A 20,817-nucleotide genomic window follows, 5' to 3' on the forward strand; every position below is an offset into this window, starting at 1 on the left:
TGATTATTAAATATTTTGATTACCATGAGATGTTAAGTATTTTGAATATTACTTTTGATAATATCTATTAAGTGGTATTGCAGTTGTCTAACCCATTTAGTACATAATGTACATATCCAGGTTTATTTTTACTAAAAAGCCACTTTGATCATATAATTCCTTTCCTCAAGGGTCTTTAGCAGTGCCCCATGGCCTATGCAATAAACTTAAAATTTCTTAGTCTGAAATGAAAAGCCTTTCACAATTTGATCCAAATCGACTTTAGATAGACCACATGAGCCCCCCTCTAGTCACACTGAGCTTGCTATAATCCTTCATATTTAGGCTTGTCTATCTCTGTTTCATTTAAGTCGCTCCCCTTACAATAATATATCTCAGTTCTCACCATCTATGAAAATCCTATCCAGCCTTCAAGGCCCAGCAGAAATTCCAACTCCTGCAATAATGATTAAAGCTCTGAATGAGCTCTCTCTGAATTCTTACAGTCATCTCTCTCTCTCTCTCTCTCTCTCTCTCTCTCTATATATATATATATATATATATTTAGTTAGTTAGTTAGTTATAGATATGTAAATTTCATTAGAAGTAGGAACTTTTGTTACTTTTGTTTATTTTCCTTTGGAACCCACTTAGTGCCATGTGCATAGTAAGTGATGTGTAAATGATTGATGGTCCCTATCTTTAAGGTCATATCATTATTAACATCTAAGCTCTTCTATGTATTATCGTAGACAGCAACCCCAGGAAGAAGACACCTCTACTATCCCTAGTTTACAAATGTGGAAGTTGAGACTTAGGGGCCTTAAGCATCATCCCCAGATTTACAAGCAGTGAAGGTAGAGCTGAGATATGAATCCAGATGACTGGACTCTAGAGTCAGATGTTTAGTCACCACTACGTACGTACTCTGTCTCCTACCTAGATAGTACATTCACTTAAAAATCTATGCAAATAGATTCAGGAAGCAAAGGAGGTTTTTTAACCCCCATTCTAAATGGATATTAAAGAAAAAGCCATGTTTATTTTACCTGCCAAAGAATCCCTCCAAGCATGTATAGAAATGTGATGATCTCTCTTGAACTAATTTTGAGAGAATTATCATCAACCGGAATGATAGTTACAGACAACTGACCGGTAGTTCCTTGGTCCTTTACTTCACCATATTTCCCTCTGTTAGTTATTTTCCTCTAGAGATTATTTTAGTCACTTGAGAAATGAGGACTCTTCAAAATCACTTTGGAAACATGGAGTGACATGTCCATTTCTCTGAAAGTTACTGCAGCTAGTGAGATTTCTCATGAAACTTGAAGCTTCTCATGAAGCTTGACTAAAAGCCAGACTCTTAAAGTATATAGCATATGTGAAAGGGATGGAGGTGAGGTGAAGAGGGCATAACAGAAAATATCCAGTTTATTCCTAGGACTGTACTAATGCAAATTCCTTTTTTCTCAAACCGAACTTGGGACACTCCAGAAGAGTTATTGTTTATTCATAAATCACCACTTGGCTCTCTGGAGCTAATAGAAAATCTGTTTGTTGTTAAACTGCCATAGCAGAAAAAGAGGAAAAAAATTATAATGAAAAATGCAAAGATACAGGATTTCCATTCAGTAGAATCACTCACATCATGATGGGCTACAACAATGAATGTGCAACAGGATAGCCATACAGAGGGGACCCAAAGACGACAGTGCCTGGCAAGAAAATCTTCTTTCTAACCATTTCTTTAGGTCAGTGTTAACACATCCACTGGGTTATTATTACCAAATACACAAATAAGGCTGAAGGGAACCTTGAACCATATATAATTATGTTTTGTGTGTGTGTGTGTGTGTGTTTGGGGCAGGGATTAAGAGGGAAAAAATATATTTTTATGTTATTGTCTTTTTTATTCTTTTCTGATGAGTAGATTTTACTGTTAATGAAGTGTCAGTCTCCAGGAAATCCCTGCTTATATTCCCTAAAATCAAATCATATGTGAGTCATAAGTTTTACCTTTAGAACTCTGAACAATTTCATTCCCACTTGTATTTTTGGATATTGCCTTAAGGAAATATCATTCTATTTCACTCAAGTGTACCCCCCAAACAGACCAAGAAACCAGCAGAAAGTAAACACACACACACACACACACACCCACACACTCCAGGTGGAGAGAGCCACAGATATCAGGGGGCGTGACCAGTTCAGGAAGCAGAGGGAATTCAGTTCGTCTGGAGCCCAAGAATTGGAGATGGGTAGAAGATCTAAAGGAGAAAAAGGAGGGCCAAGTCTTAGCCACCCATTCATTCCCTTTTAAAGAATCTGAATTTCAGGAGTTTAAGGATTTATCCTACATATATGTGGATATCAAATAGGGAGGTCTAAAGAAAAACATAAATTAAGTGATTGACTAAATTCTTCCTTTTCTCCTTTCAACAACACATTATGTCCTTTCTATATTGTTGCCTTTTCTTCTGTTCCCTCTCCTCCAAGTCAAGAATGAGGTCTTCTGCTCTATCACAGCCCATCTGTGCAGCTCCAAACATCTGCTTTCCGTGCTTTTATCTGCCCTACTTATCACGTGCTCCATTATCTCAGTGCCCTGTAAAACGACAAGCCAACTCATTAAAGCTAAATGTTAGTGCAAAGATTTTACTTCCATGGGATCATGGAGAAAATGTGGACAACCTATGGAAAAGACAGTCTTGAGACTTTACACCTGAGAACCAAGTTTAAACTTCCTGCCAATACAGAAGATTAGTTTTACGAACAATACCCAATTACTTTGTAATGAATTATTTTCTTTTTAGTTCCATGAGAATTATGTATGACTCATTAAATTCTGCACAGCTAAGCTGACATGTATAAGGCATTGCCAGAAAATCCTTCCCTTAGGGAAGCAAGGAACTGGGCTGTCAAAAAGTCAGCAGTTACCTAATTGATCTGGAAATACAGTGAAGTTACGGCAGCTGGTCTACTGAGGAAAGATTTGGCTTGCCTAGGCTTTCTGTGGTAACTTCTTCCTCCAGTGGGAGAAACTGCCAGTAAGGGAAGAATGGCAATTTACATACCATAGCAAGGCTTATCTGCCTTGTGTGTTAGTCACAGCCTGCAGCTTGAGACACCCTGGGAAATCCCTATCTGGAAGAGAAGAAAAGTTATAATCACACTTGCTGTGCTTTTAACCTTATTCTGTATAATTCACATACAGAGTCACTTCTGTACATTTTCAGTGAAAAACTGTTGCTATTATTTTCTATCATCAGTTAACTATTTGTGTGGTATTTTAAAAATTATATATATATTTGCTCTCACTTTAAAAGACACCATTAAGAGAGATTTTCTTTGCTTTTTTCTTTCTGCTCTCCAAGACTCCAGGAAAGCCAGCTTCCGTGACACATTTCCTACAGTCCACAACTAGAATGAGTGGCACAGAAAGTTCTACGGAGCATGCAGAGGTAAGAACGCATTTCTAGGGGATGAATTGACCATATATATCATCGATAGCATTGCTAATGGCGAATTATGCAATGATTAATAAGAGTAGAAATGGCTAGTTTGCTTTCTTTAGCTAAGATCTGCTCTATATATTTCAAGAATGTTATTCAACAAAGGAAAAATATCTAGGTGACTGGTTACATTTCCTTTGACACCTCTGAGCTACATTTCTTCTTTTACAAAGTGAGAAATAAAATCTTGTCCTGTCAGCTTTTCAATTCTATGTGTTTCATATTTTGCTCTTGATTTCAAGGAATTTGGTTTAATGTAAAATGTAAAAAGACTATTATATTTGTGTGGTTAGAAATAAAAGCTATTATAGCAATAGAGTATCTATGGTGAAATACTTCTATATACGTAATTAATACCACAGTCATTGTTCTGTTACTGGTTACTGCAACAGATACTTACTAATTGAATGAATGAATGAGAGTGCTTTCTTAAAGATTTTTTTAGAGATAACTAATATATAATAGGAAACTGAGACTTTTTGGTACATTTAGGTATTTAATTTAGCAGTCTCAGCACTTGGATCTTTTAGACGTTGGTTTGGGTATTAGGGTAAATGAGAAATCAAGGTCCAAATACTTTGAACACAGATTACATTTTATAGGGAATAAATGTTCTTTAAATGAGCCCTTAGAAGGACCAGTGACTAAAAATCTTTCTATGCCTTTATTAGCAACTGGGAAGCACAGCAAAAACAAGTGAAAAGTTTCCCCCAAACTTTGTATTTAATTGATTTTCTTTCATTTTAATGCACACCTAAGACATATGAATGGTGGTAAAATGTTGATTAATCCTCAGAAAGATCCCTAGTGATACATTTATGACTTATAAGCCATACCTACTGCTGTGCTTTCTCTGTCTTGCAGATTTAATATCTTTACTAAATCATTTTATAAATGATTTTTATAAAGTTATTTAAAAATAACTCATTTATAAGAAAATCAAGGGTCAAAATATTTCATAATTTTTTTCCAGAGAAAATTATATATGGAAAAAAATGCATACTATCTGATTACTCTTAATCTAGATTCCCAGAAAGTAGGGTCATACAAATATTTGTTGGTCACAGATTTTTTTTTTTTTTTGGTCTATATTACAAATAGAAAAAAGACTTTTTGAGGGCCTAAAATTGATATTCCGAAGCATGGTACGGAATGGAAGAACCTTGAACTTTAGTGTAACTCATGATAATCAGTGATATTTATTAAAAATAGAGGTGGGATAAATAGGTGGAGCACAGAGGATTTTTAAGACAGTGAAACTATTCTCCATGATACTACAAATGATAGATACATGTCATTACACATTCGTCTAAATCCATAGAATGTACAACAGCAAGAGGGAACCCTAATGTAAACTGTGGATTTGGGTGATAATGATGTGTCAATGTAGGCTCATCTATTAACAAATATACTACTCTGATGGGGGATGCCAATAATGGGGAAGGCTACCCATTTGTTGGGGCAATAGGTATGTGGGAAATCTCTATACTCTCCACTCAATTTTTCTGTGAACCTAGAACTGCTTTAAAAAGTAGTCTATTAAAAAGAAGATAGAGGTGCTATGGCTCCCTTTCAGAAATTCTGATCAGTGTTCAGGGTGCCCTATGGTTAGCAAGCTCCCAGGGTGATTCTGATGTGCTCTAGTGGTGAGAACCACTGGTCTAGAATCCAGTCTCACCAAATCTCTGCTTCACAGAGCCCAGGACACACTAAGTAGGGTTGGCTCGCAGCATTCTCCAAATCAAAGATGCCTAATATTTAGTCTGTGCTGATCCAGAATAAGTCTAGTCCCTTGGAAGTCTTCCTAAAAAAGGGAAATCTCAATTGCAGGACCCAACATATTTGTCACCTGGAAATTGATGTCACTTCTGGCACTGGGCTAAACCACCTTGAGGTCAGAAGCAGGTATAATCATTCTGATTGTGTTGACCTACAGAAGAATGTCTTTTTAAATGCAGTCTTAGTTACACATGGATCTGAATAGGAAGTAGCTAAGAAAACTAAGAACAGCGTCTATAGAGGTATAAAATACCCTCGAATCCTAAAACATTGTGAGACAAAGGTAAGTAGAGAAAAGATAGAAAATAGTTTTATAAATCATTTCTAATGAAAAAAGTCCTTGAAATCCTATGATGATTGCAAAACAGCATTTCCTGTAACGTTTGTGGCTAAGGCCAACATGTTTTGAAAATATTTCTTAATTGCTCATGAATACCCTTAAGCAATTTTGTGGTCCACAATAGCTATTGAGCCTGAAACTGAATAGCAGATTTAGGGACGACCCTCATTACCCCATTCATTGTATTACTTATATGACTCAGCCATGCGATGGTTTTAAGACTATTGAGTTAAAACAGAGAAAACAGTACTTAAGAAAACTTTGTTGATGGTCGATTTAGACAGATGTCAGGGAGTTTCCAGAGCTTTTGTGCTTTCTTTAAATGAATAATATTTTTTTTAAAAAAACTGAAAAGAAAGGTGGTTAATTTTTCACCATACAATGATTTATTATTAATCTAAATTTGTCACCTAGTAGCTTTATACAAAGGGCTGGTTAAAATTACAAAATACCAGATAATCTATGCCCACCTCTATAACATAATCATAATGATGGTCATTGAGGTAGTTAATTTATTGTATTATTGTTTCAGAATCAATTTGTTGCCAATTAACTGTAGTGTGTTGGTCTTTTTTTCTTGGTGGTTCTATCACTTCTCTGACTTTTGCCAGGGCCACTCTTCAGATCATGGGTATGTCTACAAAAATGATTTTTTAGAAATGTTTACCAGGTAAATACCTAACATATATCCATGAAACTTACCTGATTTCTATATACATTATACTCTGAATTTTCATTTTTTTGGAAAAGGATTGAAATCCAAATTCATAAAATCCTAATTTCTTGCTTGTCCATTATATAGATACATTTGTAATTTATTAGAGAATTATTTTGGTACTTAATTGATATAAAAGAGTCTAAAACATAAAGCTTTTTCATCAACAGGTCTCTACGAAGGACTATGGTGTGAGCATTATTATTGCTAAAATATTTTTGTGAGTTACAACATGAGAGTTTGTGAAGAGAAGCATTTTTCCTGTTTATAGACTATTCTGTTTCACTCTTTTTCTTTTTTTTTTTTAAGTGGACTCAATCATCGAGAAGAAAGAACTTAACAAATTCCCTTGAACAAAAGATAAGGTGCCTGGAAAAACAGAGAAAAGAGGTAATTTTGAAATATTAGTTGAAGCAACATGTGCCGTGGATTAATGCTGAGACTAAAATAGGCACCTAGTGCCTTTTGTTTTTGTTATTGGGTCACAGTATTTATCTTAAGGATACTGGACTGCATTATTTTGAGAGCAAATACTTCTTTCTTATTCACCTACAGATCTCTTACTCGGTCTCTCAGTGCTTGTGCAAATGAATAAAAATGACAAAGCCATAAATCCAATAATTATCATCTTAATTTTTTTCAAAACTTAGACATTTCCTCCACATGGGCTAGGTGAGCTTATCATCTGTGCCCTTTATGCTTGGCACTTGACACACCTTGAAACGCAAACTGTCAGAGGCTTTATTGTATCATTGATTAGGTGCTATGACTTCATGAGTTGGGCATCTGACCAACAGGGGTTAAGGAGCATTATCATAAAAGAAATTTGTTTTAAAATGTCATTGGGAATGTGATGGATATTATTTTGAGTTCTGTTTTTCTGAGTTTAATGAATATTAGACCTCTTTATTCTCCTTGACAGAGAAAGAGGTAAAAAGTTAACAATTTTGGCACTCTGTTGTCAATTTTGTAGTTCCTTTTCGAAATCATTTTCTATGCTACAGCCTTCATGTTTTCTTCTATGGTTTCCTCTACCCTTCTTTGATACTGCATAAAATAGTGTGCCCTTCTGGAAAATTACTGAACTATAGCAGAGTAATGTTACCATAGCATAGAAATGTTAGTCCCTAAAATAACAACAGATCAGGGATCTTTACATAATAATATTATATAGTCTTATACTAAATAGTCATATCTATTTCCAGCATAAGAGTTACCTAGCAACTGCCACTCTGGATTAGATATTTTGTTCTGTAATTAAGAGACAGTCTTGCTACATTTTAGTCATTGTGACAGTCTTCTCCATGTCTGTCCCATATTTATAGGTGTTGGAATTTCTCTTAATGTGGAAAGTTGTAGAGTTCCCTTACAAGAAAACTGAAAACAGGCCTTAGTGTTTTTTCTTTCATCTATTTGGCACACAGTTTTAAAACTTTCAAATTGTTTGCAGCCTAAATTGTTTCTAAATATTTTCTTATGACAAAACTATTATTCCCTGAAAAACCTATGCTTCCAAAAAGGTGATATTATCCATTAGCTGAGTATATAATACAAATCATGTACTGATTTTTTAAAAAAACACAGTATTGCAAGCAAATGATTATCAGTTAATTGAACTTGGAATTTTTTAATATAAATTCTGCCTTTAAAAAGCTAGAAGAAATATTTCATTATAATAATCAATGTAAGCACATAAAAAATATGGAAAGGTTTGAAAAAAGGCCCTTCAAATATTAATAAATCTTACATAAAACCATTAATACTTACAATTTTTTATCAGATTCTGGTTAGATTAAACAAGAAGATGAAAATTCAAATAAGTAAGCAAAGTTAGAAGTTGCTAATAAACTGTTCAACTGACTAGTCAAGATATACCTAAGGCTTAATAGTTTTTCATATGTGAACCAATTATGAAAGGCGAATGTGTTCAATTAACTTACCCCAGATCTACCAGAACTTGGTTGAAGGAATACTGTCTTCACCCATGGCTTCCAAAACCTTAGTAGCCTCGAAAAGTGATTTCCTTTTGGCTAAATTTCCAAATGGGCAAAATCCTGTGTTGATTTACCAAACTTTAATAATTTCAGCTCCTGGAAGTTAACCAGCAATGGGATCAGCAATTTAGAAGCATGAAAGAGTTATACGAAAGAAAGGTAAACACCGCTCTGTTTGGTATTTGCTTTAAATCAGTAATCTGGGGGAGACAAGTATGTGAAGATTCTCATTGATTTCAACTACAGGAGATTTGTGGATAGCCAGCTGTCTGTTGAAAAATGATAAGGGGGAGGGTGCTGAGTGCATTATTGGCCTCTTGGTACTGAAGATTAATGAACGAAGGAACGTGTCAGTGAATTGTCTTAAGCATGGCAAAAGAAAGGTACTAAATATAGCCCCCAGTGCTGTCTCTAGAGTTCTTGCCCACATTTATCATAGCTCACACAGTATCCTGGCCTCGGCTTTGTTACTAGCAGCCATAAAAACACAAGGTTATAAGTGCGGTGAGAAATGGCTTAAAGTTCATACTTTTTTATGCAAGGCTACTTCTCTAATTCTTTACAGCATAAGCTGTTTTCCACAGAAAAAGAGACAAGCAGTGTTAGCGGTGAAAGTGTGAGGGGAAGTGGGGAACCCCTTCTTCTCTCCAAAGCATGTTCTCTGTCAAGAAACTTTTGCTTTGGTGAGAAAGAAATTTTTAGGAGGAAATATATTTTAAAGGGTAAAAGTCAGTTTATAGTTTAAAACCATCCCATGTTCTAAAAGCGAGGAAAGAGAAGGTAAACTCCCCAAAATAATTCAGAATCAAGAAACTTGACCACAAGTGAGTAATACATTAGTATTGCTCTTTTCTTCCTCATTCTGATACTCAGAGTATTAAATTTGGAAAGAGCAGGATAACGTTTCACTACACCAGGACATGGTCAAGCCACCTTATAATATTCGGTCTGGACAGCTTTGGGATCTCCAAATTTTAAGGCACATGATCCCAGAGAAAATTGTTTAAGCTGCCTTCCTGAACGGCTTGCAGCTGCATGAAGACCCAGGGTTAACAATGTTCACAGTTCCCATCTTTGATGAAGTGCCTGTCCCTAAGGCTTTTCTCACTGAACCCTTGTCACTCAGACGACTAATTTGGCATTAGTAGCAGGTCAGATGCTGCAGGTTACTGATGAGTTAAAGGTCATGTCTGTTTTTCGGCAAGGTAGGCATATTCACTTATCCCCTATCCTTCCCTGTCCTTTTCAGATCAGATGAGGCACACCTTGCGAGCTGAGAATAGAATGACAAGCCTAGAAGCCTCCCTTAAAGTCTACGGGTTTATTTCCTCGAAAGTGGTGTGGTCTAGAGAAAGGAGGCTGGAGGCCGTTTTGGTGTTTGCTTTTTTTTCTTGTAGAGGAAACTTCTTTTTAAAAGCAAAAGACCCGATCTTGGTTTGGGGCGGTGGGAAGAAGAGCCACTCCCTAGGGGACGCCCAAGACTGAGCCAGTTCTGTCCCCGGGTGCTTAGGCTGGGAATAAATCCAGGGGTTTGTGGGCTTCAGGCGAGATGTCTGCAGCTGTCTGTGAACCACTTCTACAGGTCGCAGAGCTGAAAACGAAACTGGACGGCGCACAAAGCTTCCTAGGCACGCTGGAGAAGGAGCTGCAGGAGAGCCAGAGGGAGAGCGACCGGCAGCAGCGCGAGGAGGTGGGCGGGGCTCGGGGAGCGACCTCCCCGCCCCCAGGAGCGCGCGGTGGGGGGGGGGGGGGGGCACCTGCCTCCAGACGGTTGAACACCAACCGTTTATTCAAATCAACCCTCTGCAGAGCGGTGACCGATGGGCAAGGGTGTACGGGTTACGCAAGTCCCCAGAGCCAAAAATAGGGGCCACTTCTCTAGAATCAGAAGGCGGGAGGTGCCCGGCTCACTTCCTTCTTTGTCGCGCAAACAGGCAGACCTTAATTTGCCCGGCTCCTCCCGCGGGGAGAACTGAGCCAGGGCTTTGGGGTATCTTTCTCGGACATTGCCGCCTAGGAGAAAATTCATTTTGCGTTTTTGCTTTTACTCATACTGATCATTTTTATTACCAGTGTTGATAATATGACAATTCCTTGTATTTGTACAGCTGCTTTTCAGCTTACAGAGAGCTTTACAAATAAGTGTTACTTTTGTCATCTTAAAAATATAACATTTTTGAAAAGTAGCTCACCCTCGTCGTCTCATTTAACATCCTCAGCCCATCTGTGAGGAAACTCTTATTTTTGCCATTTTAGAGATGAGAAGGCTGAGACGTAGGGCTTAGATGACTTAATGTCGTCGATAATGTAGCACATGGAAAAATGGGACTTGAGCCCAGTCTCCAGATTGGAAGGCCCCTTTAATCCTCCTGAGAACTAGAAGGTGGCCATTGAGGTGATGGCCTCTCTTAAAATAGACTCCCGGTTTTACTTTTAGTTATGGGACTTCATGGATTTGTAGAAAATGGGAGGAGGCCCTTGAGCTCTAATGGCCTCTCATTTTTTTCAGGCATGTTAGGAAAGAACGAGAAGGGTAGATTTTCTCAGGTGAAGTCTTGTGATGCAGTTGGCTGTATTTTAAAACGTGCACAAATCTTAAGGCAATGTCACAAATCAGTGCAGACATCATCAGTTCAGGTTCCCTTCCTTGCTTAGCAACTCCCTTTCTGCCACGTAAGAACCTTTCGGTTCCATGTACACGCAGCACAGGAATCATGGTAATTTTTTCCCTATGCAGTTGGGACCATTTTCTTGTGGAAATAATTTTCTCTTAAACTATGCTAAGTTAGAAAAAGATTGGTAAATTTTCTATGTGTACATATGGACCTATTCTGTTTAAACAAAGGCAAAGAGAAGTGTTTTCACTTTTAAAGAAAACAACTCACCTAAAGTGGATTTCTTTAATCATTGTGATGGGAAATATTAGCTATTAAAATAATATACTTTAACATATATCTTAGCTACTTCCTCATCTTGATTTACCTAAATTCCAGAATGTTTATTTTACTGGGTTAAAACTGCAGTCTCATTAAAAATTCAATTCACTCCACAAAATGTTTACTGTCCAGAATATAAAATTAAGAGATAGGAGGCAGATGTTGTCTGAATCCAGAGCCTGTAAGTGTCTAAGCCACCGACCTTGCTTCAGGTACTTAAAACACTGGATTCCTTGAAGGTGATCTGGAAAGTGGAGGAGTGATGGCAGTTGGACTAGCTCATCTCCACCTTTTAAAAGTAATCATCAGAACAATACAGTGCTCTGAATAATTATCTGTGGTGAAATGTCTTATTGCCTGAGGTTTTATCTTTTATCCTCTTCTCTGTCTCTCACCAGTCCTGAATGATGCAGGATTGGGCTTTGAGATATTTGGTATCTTTTGTTGCAATGACACTTTGCATATTAGAACTTTCAGTTATAGCAAGTGCATAGCAAGTAGCTTTTTCTGCAGACCCATTTGGCCCTTGAAAGTGAGGAGTGGGGATTCTGATAGCTTGTTCTGGGGTCACGAAACTTAGTAGCAGTAAGGATAACATAAAGATTTCTTCTATCCTAATCCTGACCTCCACCCAGAGATTATTGCTCAAATGGAATGTTAAGTGAAAATCTAGCAGGTCCTGTTTCTTGTTTGTTTGTTTTTTATTTCAGAAGTATTCCTACAATATCATCTCATCTGAATTTTATTGATTTTGAATTTGTTTTCTTGCTTTCTACTTCAGAAGGAAAAGGAGAGCCTAAATGAAGAATTACATGAATTGAAGAGAGAGAATAAGCTTTTGAAGGAAAAAAATGCTCTCGCAAACCAGAAGAAGCAACATTTTGAATGCGAAATAAAGCGCCTCAATAAGGTATCAGGCCAGGTGAAGCTGGAGAGATCAAATGAGAGGTTTCTGTATAAAGAGCACTTTCTGGGCTGAGGCTCACAGCAAAATCCACACTGCAATGCAGCTCACAGTCTCGGGGGGCTTGCACGGGAGGTCTCTGTAATTGCATAAATCACTCCTCTCTGCTTCGTTCAGCCATACTTGGCTAAGAATTTTTTTGGGAATTCATGTCTCTGCAAAGAATTGTCATTAAAGAAAGAGATAAGGAGAAATTATAGAAGAGAGTAAGAACTTTTTTTTTGGTAGTTCAAAGAACCACATAAAGCAAGTGGGTGTTTGCGAATAGTAGCGTTATCTCTTGGTCAACCGCAAAAGTTTCCTGAGGAAAGCAGGCTGCTCTTTAAAATCATCACTGTGGAGCTGCTGAGTGTAATACAGACTATCTGGAAGCAGGCTAAATGCCAAACCCAAAAATGAGATGGCGGCCTTCCCGAGAATAAGCCGAAAACTCACCTTTAATGAGGGATTGGGGAGTAGGGTGTAGGTCAATTAAGAAAATGCTGGTGATTTAATGCATTTGCTCCAACAATTCAAAGGAGCCTGTGAATTGTTGCAAAAGGATGACGTGTGTGTGTGTGTGTGTGTGTGTGTGTGTGTGTGTGTGTGTTGTTTTAATGGACTAAACCTTAATTTTCTTGGGGGGAGGGATTGCTGACTTGTTCAGGGAAAAAAAATAAATCCTTTGCTGTTGACTTTTCCAAGAGCCACGTCGTATGTGGACCATACTAATACTTGTAGTACATGGTTGAGTTGAGATAGTCATCTCTCAAGCTAGATATTTCTTGACCAAAGTAACAGAAATTATCTTCTAAAAAAAGAGTAGGTGGTTGACTGGCCTTAAACACGTGCTCAGTGCTTGCCTTTGGGACCGTGTGCCATCTTGTAGTTAAGTAGTGTTCAGAGGTGTAACTTAAATATCCCCAAAGTGTTAACTATATGCCTGTATGGTTGATAGGGTGCTTTACAAATGTCATGCTATGTTTGATCTGTTTATGGGGCAAGTTATTATTCAGGAGAAAATGAGAAATTGGAGATTGACTTCGTAAACAATGTACTTCTCTATCATTTAAGAGAGAAAAACAATGTTCAGAGATACAAATTCAGGGCAAATGAATTTTCTGTCTTAATCACTGCTGGAAATCCTTCGCAAATGAATTAGAGGAACTGACATTAATTGAGATTATATTTGAAATCTCTCCCATTTTTGATATGTTATTACTTATCAGTTTTCTTCTGTTCTCTATTTCTATAAATGTAGGCACAAGGATATAAAGCCTGTAGAAATTAAAACAGCCAAGAACTCTGTTTTTTACTCAAACCCATGTATAACCTTCATTTTTGTGTAGGTGTGTTTATAGAAAATTTTTTTTAATTAGTAAAAACTTTAAAACTCATGATTATAATCATAAAATCTCAATGAGAAAAATTAATTTGAGTAAAATTCAGAGCTTGTCATCTTCCCAAAGAGGATTTTTCTGGCTATCTTAATTAAAATTGCATACTCCACTTCTAATATTTCCTGTTTTAATTTTTCCTTGGAATTCATTGCATTCTAGTATATGCATAATGTCTCATATTTATTATCTTAATTGTTTCCTGTCTCCCAGTCTTGATTGTAAGCTCCATGTGGGCAGGATATTTGCAGGGCAGACTTCTCTCCTAGGCAAGGTGGACACAGTATTGAGGGCCCACAATACTTACAGTGGCCCATTAATATGCTTAATTCCTCTTAAAGTCAGAGGAAAAAAACTGAAGTATGAGGTTGAAAAAACATTTTCATATTAATATTAACATATTCATCTTTGTAAGAATGCAATTATAATATATAATTTTACTACATATTTATTTGGAGGAAGGGACTCACAAAGACAACAGTCATAATGGGACGCTGAGTTTCTCTATTTTGTTCACTGCTATATTCCAAGTGCCTAGAACAGGGCCTTGCTCATAATATGTTCTTAAATATTTGTTGACTGGATGAATGGATGAATTAACTAATTAATGTAATTTGCTGGTACATAATATGTTCAGTAGCCAATTTTGACCCTGAGATTCATGCTTTAATAGGCGTAACACATTGCTTATGAGTAGTAAGAAAAAATAAAAGGTACTTCAAGCCAGAAAAGATTTCATCTCACACATCTATACCTTCAATTGTCACTTTAAAAACATAGATAGAAAGTGATGAGCTATAAAGAGATTTTTTTTCTCATTTTTTTCTCATTTAGTGCAAAGAGATTTTTTTCTCATTTAGGTTTTTTCTCATTTAGTATTAGTGTCTAATGAAATGTAAGAAATTATTATTTTACAGTATAGATTTTTCTTCTGTTCTCTTTTACCACTGTAATAAATAGAAGTCACTCAAAATGATGATTTGGGTAGCTAATTGTGCACACCATTCATCACAGCATGGAAATTTGGGGTCCACCCTGCTTGCACAAACCCACTGCCTGCTGACCCAGCCTCAGCAGAAATTGGTAGCGTGTCACCTTAGCAATTAACATATGGTTTTCAGAAGTTCACACAACTATGTGTACTGAATTTTACTTATTTGCTTTGAGGGAGATACCTAAGGGCATTGTTTTCATCAGGTTCTTGAAAGAGAAGCCAGATGTTTGATCAAAGTGAGAGAAATTACCTGAGGCTAGTCAACCAGGGCCACCCATGGGCAAAATTGATGTGTCTGACATCTTGCCATTGTGAGATGGGTAGATCTGTTTAGTACATCCGTGCTTATGGTAAACTGCTGCTCTAGAGTAGGTTACAGGTGTTTGTTCAAGGAAGTTGGAAAACCCCAAGATGGAATAAATGTCTACTAGACTCACCTTTCGTTTATGACTCATTTGCAAAATTTCTAGAAGTCTGAATAGCATGAAAGGTAGATCAGAAAATTCAAATATTACAAGACCTACAAAAATAGTCTATTCATAGCTGTAGGATATAGAACCAGCATATTTGATTATCTTGACTCACTTGGCTCACCCCACCCTAGATTCTATTACTAGTGACACATTTTTTAAAAATATAACTATTATGATAATTCCTAGAACTATGTAGCTTAGCAATAAATTCTAACAAAACATAAATTATTAAACAACTTCTGTTGTCTAATAATTCTTGGAGGAAGAAAAAAGTTCTTGTTTTTCTTACAACTACCTGAAAAATGATATTTACATCAGGCTAGACTATAAGACATTCTATTAGGAAATTTCTAATCTTAACTATGCATATTTAAGACCTTAAATTTGCTTTTCTTTTCTATCCTTATGACCATATTGTATAGTAATGCAGGGAAGTGAGTTACTAATAGATTCATCAAATGAACACCATCGAAGCTACTAAAGAAATACTGAGGTAGTAAAGTCTTGGAGCTTTGGAAGTGAACCTTTTCTATTTGTATAGAGGACTCATTTGATAATGAGCAAGTAGTCATATTGTGTGTGGGCTCTGAGACCACAACAGGATGAGGTATGTTCTGTCACAATTTTTGGTGGCCATTTTACTTAACTCATCATGAGCCAGAAGTCTTCAGAATAGAGACAATGTCTTTCATATAATCTGAAAAAGTATAGTATATATAAGAGTGCCATGGAATTATGAGTAAGGATGATGATCTGGTTGACAAATCTAAGTGTCTCTTATTTGCTTCACTTCCTCACCCCACGGTGAAAACACCAAGTTGTACTGCATGGCAAGAAAGCAGAGCACTCTCTCCACCCTCTAGTGGGTTAATGGATGTTTTATTGGAGAATAAATATGACTGTGTCTAGGCCAAGGCATGTTATGCTGAAGGAGTACAGAGCAGAACCGTACAACAATGGATAATGAATCTGCCTGGGTTCCCATTTATGTGGGTTTCCCTCTCTCCTGTAAGGGACATGGTTATATAGCAGAAATATATTATTCAAAATGTCATCTAATGGGGATATATGTATATGTATAGCTGATTCACTTTGTTATAAGCAGAAACTAACACACCATTGTAAAGCAATTATACTTCAATGAAGATATTTTTTTAAAAAATGTCATCTGAGATCAGGAGCTCAGCTTTTGAGGAATGCAGATTCTCAGGCCCTGCTTCCAGATACACTGATTCAGGATCCTTGGAGGCAATGCCCAGGCGTGGGTGCGTTTGCTACCTCTCCAGGTGATTCTGATGCTCCCTAAAGTTTGAGCCTTATTGATGGAGCATATATTTGACTGAAGCAGACTCTAGAGAAAGGCTATGTATCTGTTTTCCACTCATGGTTGGCTAGGTGGAAGGGGCTGTAACACCAAAGCCTTCTCAAGTAACAATGAGAGTTGAATAACATAAGCACCATCATGGAGAAAAGACGGAGATTCTGAAAAAAATGCATACATGAGGAAAGTTACTCAGTGATGAAAGTAGCATTAAAAATGAAATTCTACCTTAGGAGTGCATTTGAGATGACTGTAAGAATTGTAGAGAAATTCATATGATGTGGCAACTCTCAGGTCAACAGTGTGCTTATCTTATAACACAGGCTCTTCAGGATGCCTTGAAAATGGAGTGTTCATCTCCTGAGGACTGTTTGGGGAAGTCTGAAATGGAGTGCAGCCATGAGGAGATGAGAACAGAAATGGAAGTTCTCAAACAGCAGGTGAGAAGTTGAAAGTGGAGCGACCGTGTGGAGAACTTAGGGCCCATTGTTCATGCTGCTTTAGCCAGTTCTGGAAGTCCTCCTATTCAAAACAGGTCAAAGGTTTTTGCATATATTTTAATTAGAATTACCTAATTTTAAAGCTTTATGGGAAAATATAGATCCCCCAGTCCAACTCTCACACTTCATAAAAGAGAAAATTGAGTTTCAGATGGGTTAAGTGGTTCGCCCAAGATCATACACTTAAAAAGGGGGCATGCTAATTAACCTTTTAGTGAAATTCTATTAGCACTGGGTCTAGAGGGTTTCATGTAGACATGATTTATTTTGAAGACACTATTAACCCAAACTCTGGACCTTTTCAGAAAATGGTAGCAGCCGGGCTCTTATTCTGTAGCTGCAGGCCTCTGGGCTTTTGAACAATGAGGGCAGTTTTAAAGGGAATACTCTGCACTATCATAGTCACTGAAGAGCCAGGTCTGTTCATCTACCCCTACATACAGATGGCACCACCTAGGAATTTACTGATGTACAATGGTTTCCTCCTCCTACCTCGCCCAACTTCACTCACTGTTTCCAAGTGCACAGCAAGAGTAAAGGATGCTGTCTCTAAGCTTCTGCATGCACCAGCAACATAGGGCTGTGGGGATATAGCACTGCCTAAACTACTTGAGGCTAATTTTAGTTCAGCCAGCTGGAGCTGGCTTAGCTGAGGAGCCACCCATGCATATCACATCTCTTTTCCTGTAAGAGGTTAAATAAACTAATACAAGCAAAGGACTGGAACAGTTCAAAGTGATATTGATAAGTACCGGAAATACAGGAATTCCAATCCTGGAAGCACACATTGTCAGTAATATGTTAGCAATGGCAGGGGCATGGGATAGGATGTCATTGAACAAAGAGCCGAGAAGTATTATTTTCTGATGCCCCTGGGTATGACTTGTTGGCTGTTTTGCTCTGAGCAAGTGCCAATTACAAGGATTCCTGATGCAATACAAGGAAGAATAGAGCAATTGTGATATTGTTGTTGTTATTTACTTTATTGTTATTACTTCATAGGAAGTAACCTATCTATAAATCTAAAAAATTCAGAGCATTTGACATAAAGTTGGATTTTCTCTTCTATCAACTCAGTTTGAATAATCTGCTTCATTACATTCAGGATCAAATATACAGCTTGAAAATAGACCCATGGAAAGAATAAGTGTATAATCAGAGTGTTAAAACTGCCAAATTCTCAACCCCTAAAGTACCACTGGTGCTAGCCAGGATTCCTCTGAAAAAGGTATTGCTTACGTTCAGACACCTGAGTCATCTTCAGTGCTCTCATATAATGTACACCACATGCGAGAGAGTTGCTCTTACACGTGTTTACAGTAAAGGTTTAATTCGTATTTGATACAGACAATGGCAGGTATTCTTCTTCTCATAAACCCCAAGAGTAGACCAGAATCCGTCTCCTTCGTTTCTGTATGGTCCTTTCGCTAGCTTTCGGCATTCACATTTTAACTGTGCACATTTCTAATTGGGTACCCACAATCATTACATCACCAAGTGCTGCGTGAAACCCTAAAGGATTTAAATTCACAAAGAAACTGAGCTTGAATCTTGGCCATCTAAGTGATGAAATGGCTATCAGTGTTGTGTTTGATACAGAGTGTTCTGTTCTAATCAGATGGACTTCTCCCACTTCAGATGCCTCTGGTAATTATTTACAGAGCATTGGTTTAACTGTGTCTGGATTTGAATCTCAGCTGTCAACCAAAAAAAAAAAAAACACCCCAAAACAAAATGTCAGCTTGGCTGGGTATAGTTCCCTTGCAACCTTCTGGTGAATAAAGCCTTGAAATTAAATATGTATATCTGCATCTAGATCCATGTAAAATGTTTAATTCCCCCCCCCTTGCCTATTACATTTTGTTCTATTATTATTGACTTAAAATTGATAATCCTTTAGTTAAAATTTGTTGCACTGTTGCTGATGGTGGTGCAATGTGCATTAACTTTAATAGACGAAATCTAGCTACTAGGTTCGCATATAAGTTGTAGTTTATATCTGGTTTTAGAGGAATTCCTTTGCTTCATTTCTTAAGCTTCATTTGTTTTCATAACTCCACATTCTAGTCTCCAAGCCATCAGCCAACACTATGCCAATTAAAACAACAATAATTAAATCTGTTTTTGGGGGGTTTGTTTTGATTACTTTTCTGGAATATTTGGAGTACCTCTTGAGAGGCATTCCACTAGAATGTTACTCTTTTTTATGATATACTCCCACAATTATTTATAAAGGCCAACTCTGGTGAATATCTTTCAATAAACATGCTTTGCTTTCCCACATACATGAGCCTTCCATCTCTATCTTGTGCTAAACTTATAATTTATATTTAGAAACTTTGGCATGTCAGTTTTTAGTGGCTTCACTTAGCAACTATTGTCAGTAAACTGTCTTTCAGAACTTCAAGCAATATTTATACATCAAACCTTGTTTTAGAGATGGATGATTTGCTCCAAAACAGTGAAACTTAACACTGATGGGGTGGGAGGAGCAAGGCTTCATCACAATAATGGAATATGCAATAAAAAATCGGTGAGGGGAATTATTTTCAAAATATCCATGTTATTACTTTACTTGTGAATTTCTGATATATGCTCAAGGAGAAAAAAGTTGAGAACTGCCATTATAAACAAAGTGAAAGATAAAATTACAGTCATATGTATCAAGATAGAGCCCCACCATAAAGAAATATTCTTGAAAAGAGGACGGGAATGTCTCAGATTGGACAAACGCAGATAACACCTCTCCAGAACTCATTTAAATGGCTTAAGAGAAAAGGAAGCTAGCAGTAACAGTAAGTTAATATTTCCTAGGTGCAAATATACGAAGAAGACTTCAAAAAGGAGCGATCAGACCGAGAAAGACTTAATCAAGAAAAAGAGGAGCTACAGCAAATTAATCAAACTTCTCAAACCCAGTTGAACAGGCTGAATTCTCAGGTATAAGTCCAAATAATCTTTGCCAGCACGTATGTATTTTATTTTTATTTTCTCATTTAAAAATCTAGACATTTTGGCTTCTGTTAATTGCCGTTGGATTTTTTTTTTTTTTGAGAGATTAGCACCTGGGATGAAATCATTCTTAAACAATCTTGTAAAGAGATGAAAATGACTAGAGATTTCTTTCATCTTAAGTATATTAAGGAGTTTTCCAAGAAATTGGATTCCAAAGTCTTTTATAAAATCCAATTCTTTTGATCTTTTTCTCATAATATTTATCTTGGTAGAATGGGAGTTGGAACTACCTAGCACTCAAATTCAAAGCCAAAACACTCTAGTACAGTGAAGTTGTTTCTAAATTCTTATCATTTTCTTTGGAGGGCTATGTTGGAACGTTCCTGTCTTCTAAAAACATACATACTAAATGTCATTTATATACCTAGTGAAACCAAGTATTTTGTTCAGTGGGTTCCCAGATTTAAAGTAACTGGAGTGCTCTCAAGGAAGCCAGATAATGTTAGCCACTTTATTAGAATAGAATATTAAATGTAAGCATACTAAAATTAGGTGCAATAGAATTTATTAAACATAGACTCGGGAAGTTGCCGTGATGGGTAAATATTGATGTTAATGAGGGAAATGTAGCTAACACAAATTTGGCTTAAGAAAAAACAATGAACCACGAAATTTTTAATTTGCAAAATTATGCAGTGTTTTTCAATAAATAAGAAATTGTTGTGGGACAGGCTGTGACAGCTCTGTAGCTTCAAGATTCTTAGTCTTAAAAGAGATTTTAAACTCTGTGTCATCCCCTTCTTCCTACTACAAAGTAGATTGTGAGTTAAATTTAGTTTCTTCTTTGACATCTTTTTTAAGGATTAACTTTAAATTCCTAGTTTTACATGGAGAATTATTTGGCAGAACCATTACCTTTCTAAGAAACTGGAAGGAATAAAAGAACGGTAAAAATATAATAAAATGCTTTTTCTGAAAA

General features: G+C 36.8%; 1 protein-coding gene and 1 long non-coding RNA gene across 3 annotated transcripts in view; one reads left to right on the forward strand and one right to left on the reverse strand.

Annotated features, from left to right (window-relative positions):
- The window catches only part of LOC133091936 (uncharacterized), a 33,351-nt gene extending 24,922 nt beyond the window's left edge, over positions 1-8,429 (reverse strand). For both annotated transcript variants that reach the window (XR_009701005.1, XR_009701004.1), the window contains exons 1-2: positions 8,266-8,429; positions 3,054-3,123 (exon numbers count right to left, since the gene is read on the reverse strand). This is a non-coding gene — a long non-coding RNA (uncharacterized LOC133091936). The remainder of the gene's footprint in view (positions 1-3,053; positions 3,124-8,265) is intronic.
- TNIP3 (TNFAIP3 interacting protein 3) overlaps positions 3,381-20,817 on the forward strand; it is a 34,459-nt gene continuing 17,022 nt past the window's right edge. Inside the window, 7 exon segments of the mRNA XM_061191120.1 lie at positions 3,381-3,440; positions 6,635-6,715; positions 8,413-8,478; positions 9,902-10,009; positions 12,037-12,165; positions 16,707-16,823; positions 19,698-19,823. Of these exon segments, the coding sequence (XP_061047103.1) occupies positions 3,405-3,440; positions 6,635-6,715; positions 8,413-8,478; positions 9,902-10,009; positions 12,037-12,165; positions 16,707-16,823; positions 19,698-19,823 (663 nt within the window). The 5' untranslated portion in view covers positions 3,381-3,404.

Source organism: Eubalaena glacialis, chromosome 5 (assembly GCF_028564815.1).
Source record: "Eubalaena glacialis isolate mEubGla1 chromosome 5, mEubGla1.1.hap2.+ XY, whole genome shotgun sequence".
Taxonomy (NCBI): Eukaryota; Metazoa; Chordata; class Mammalia; order Artiodactyla; family Balaenidae; genus Eubalaena; species Eubalaena glacialis.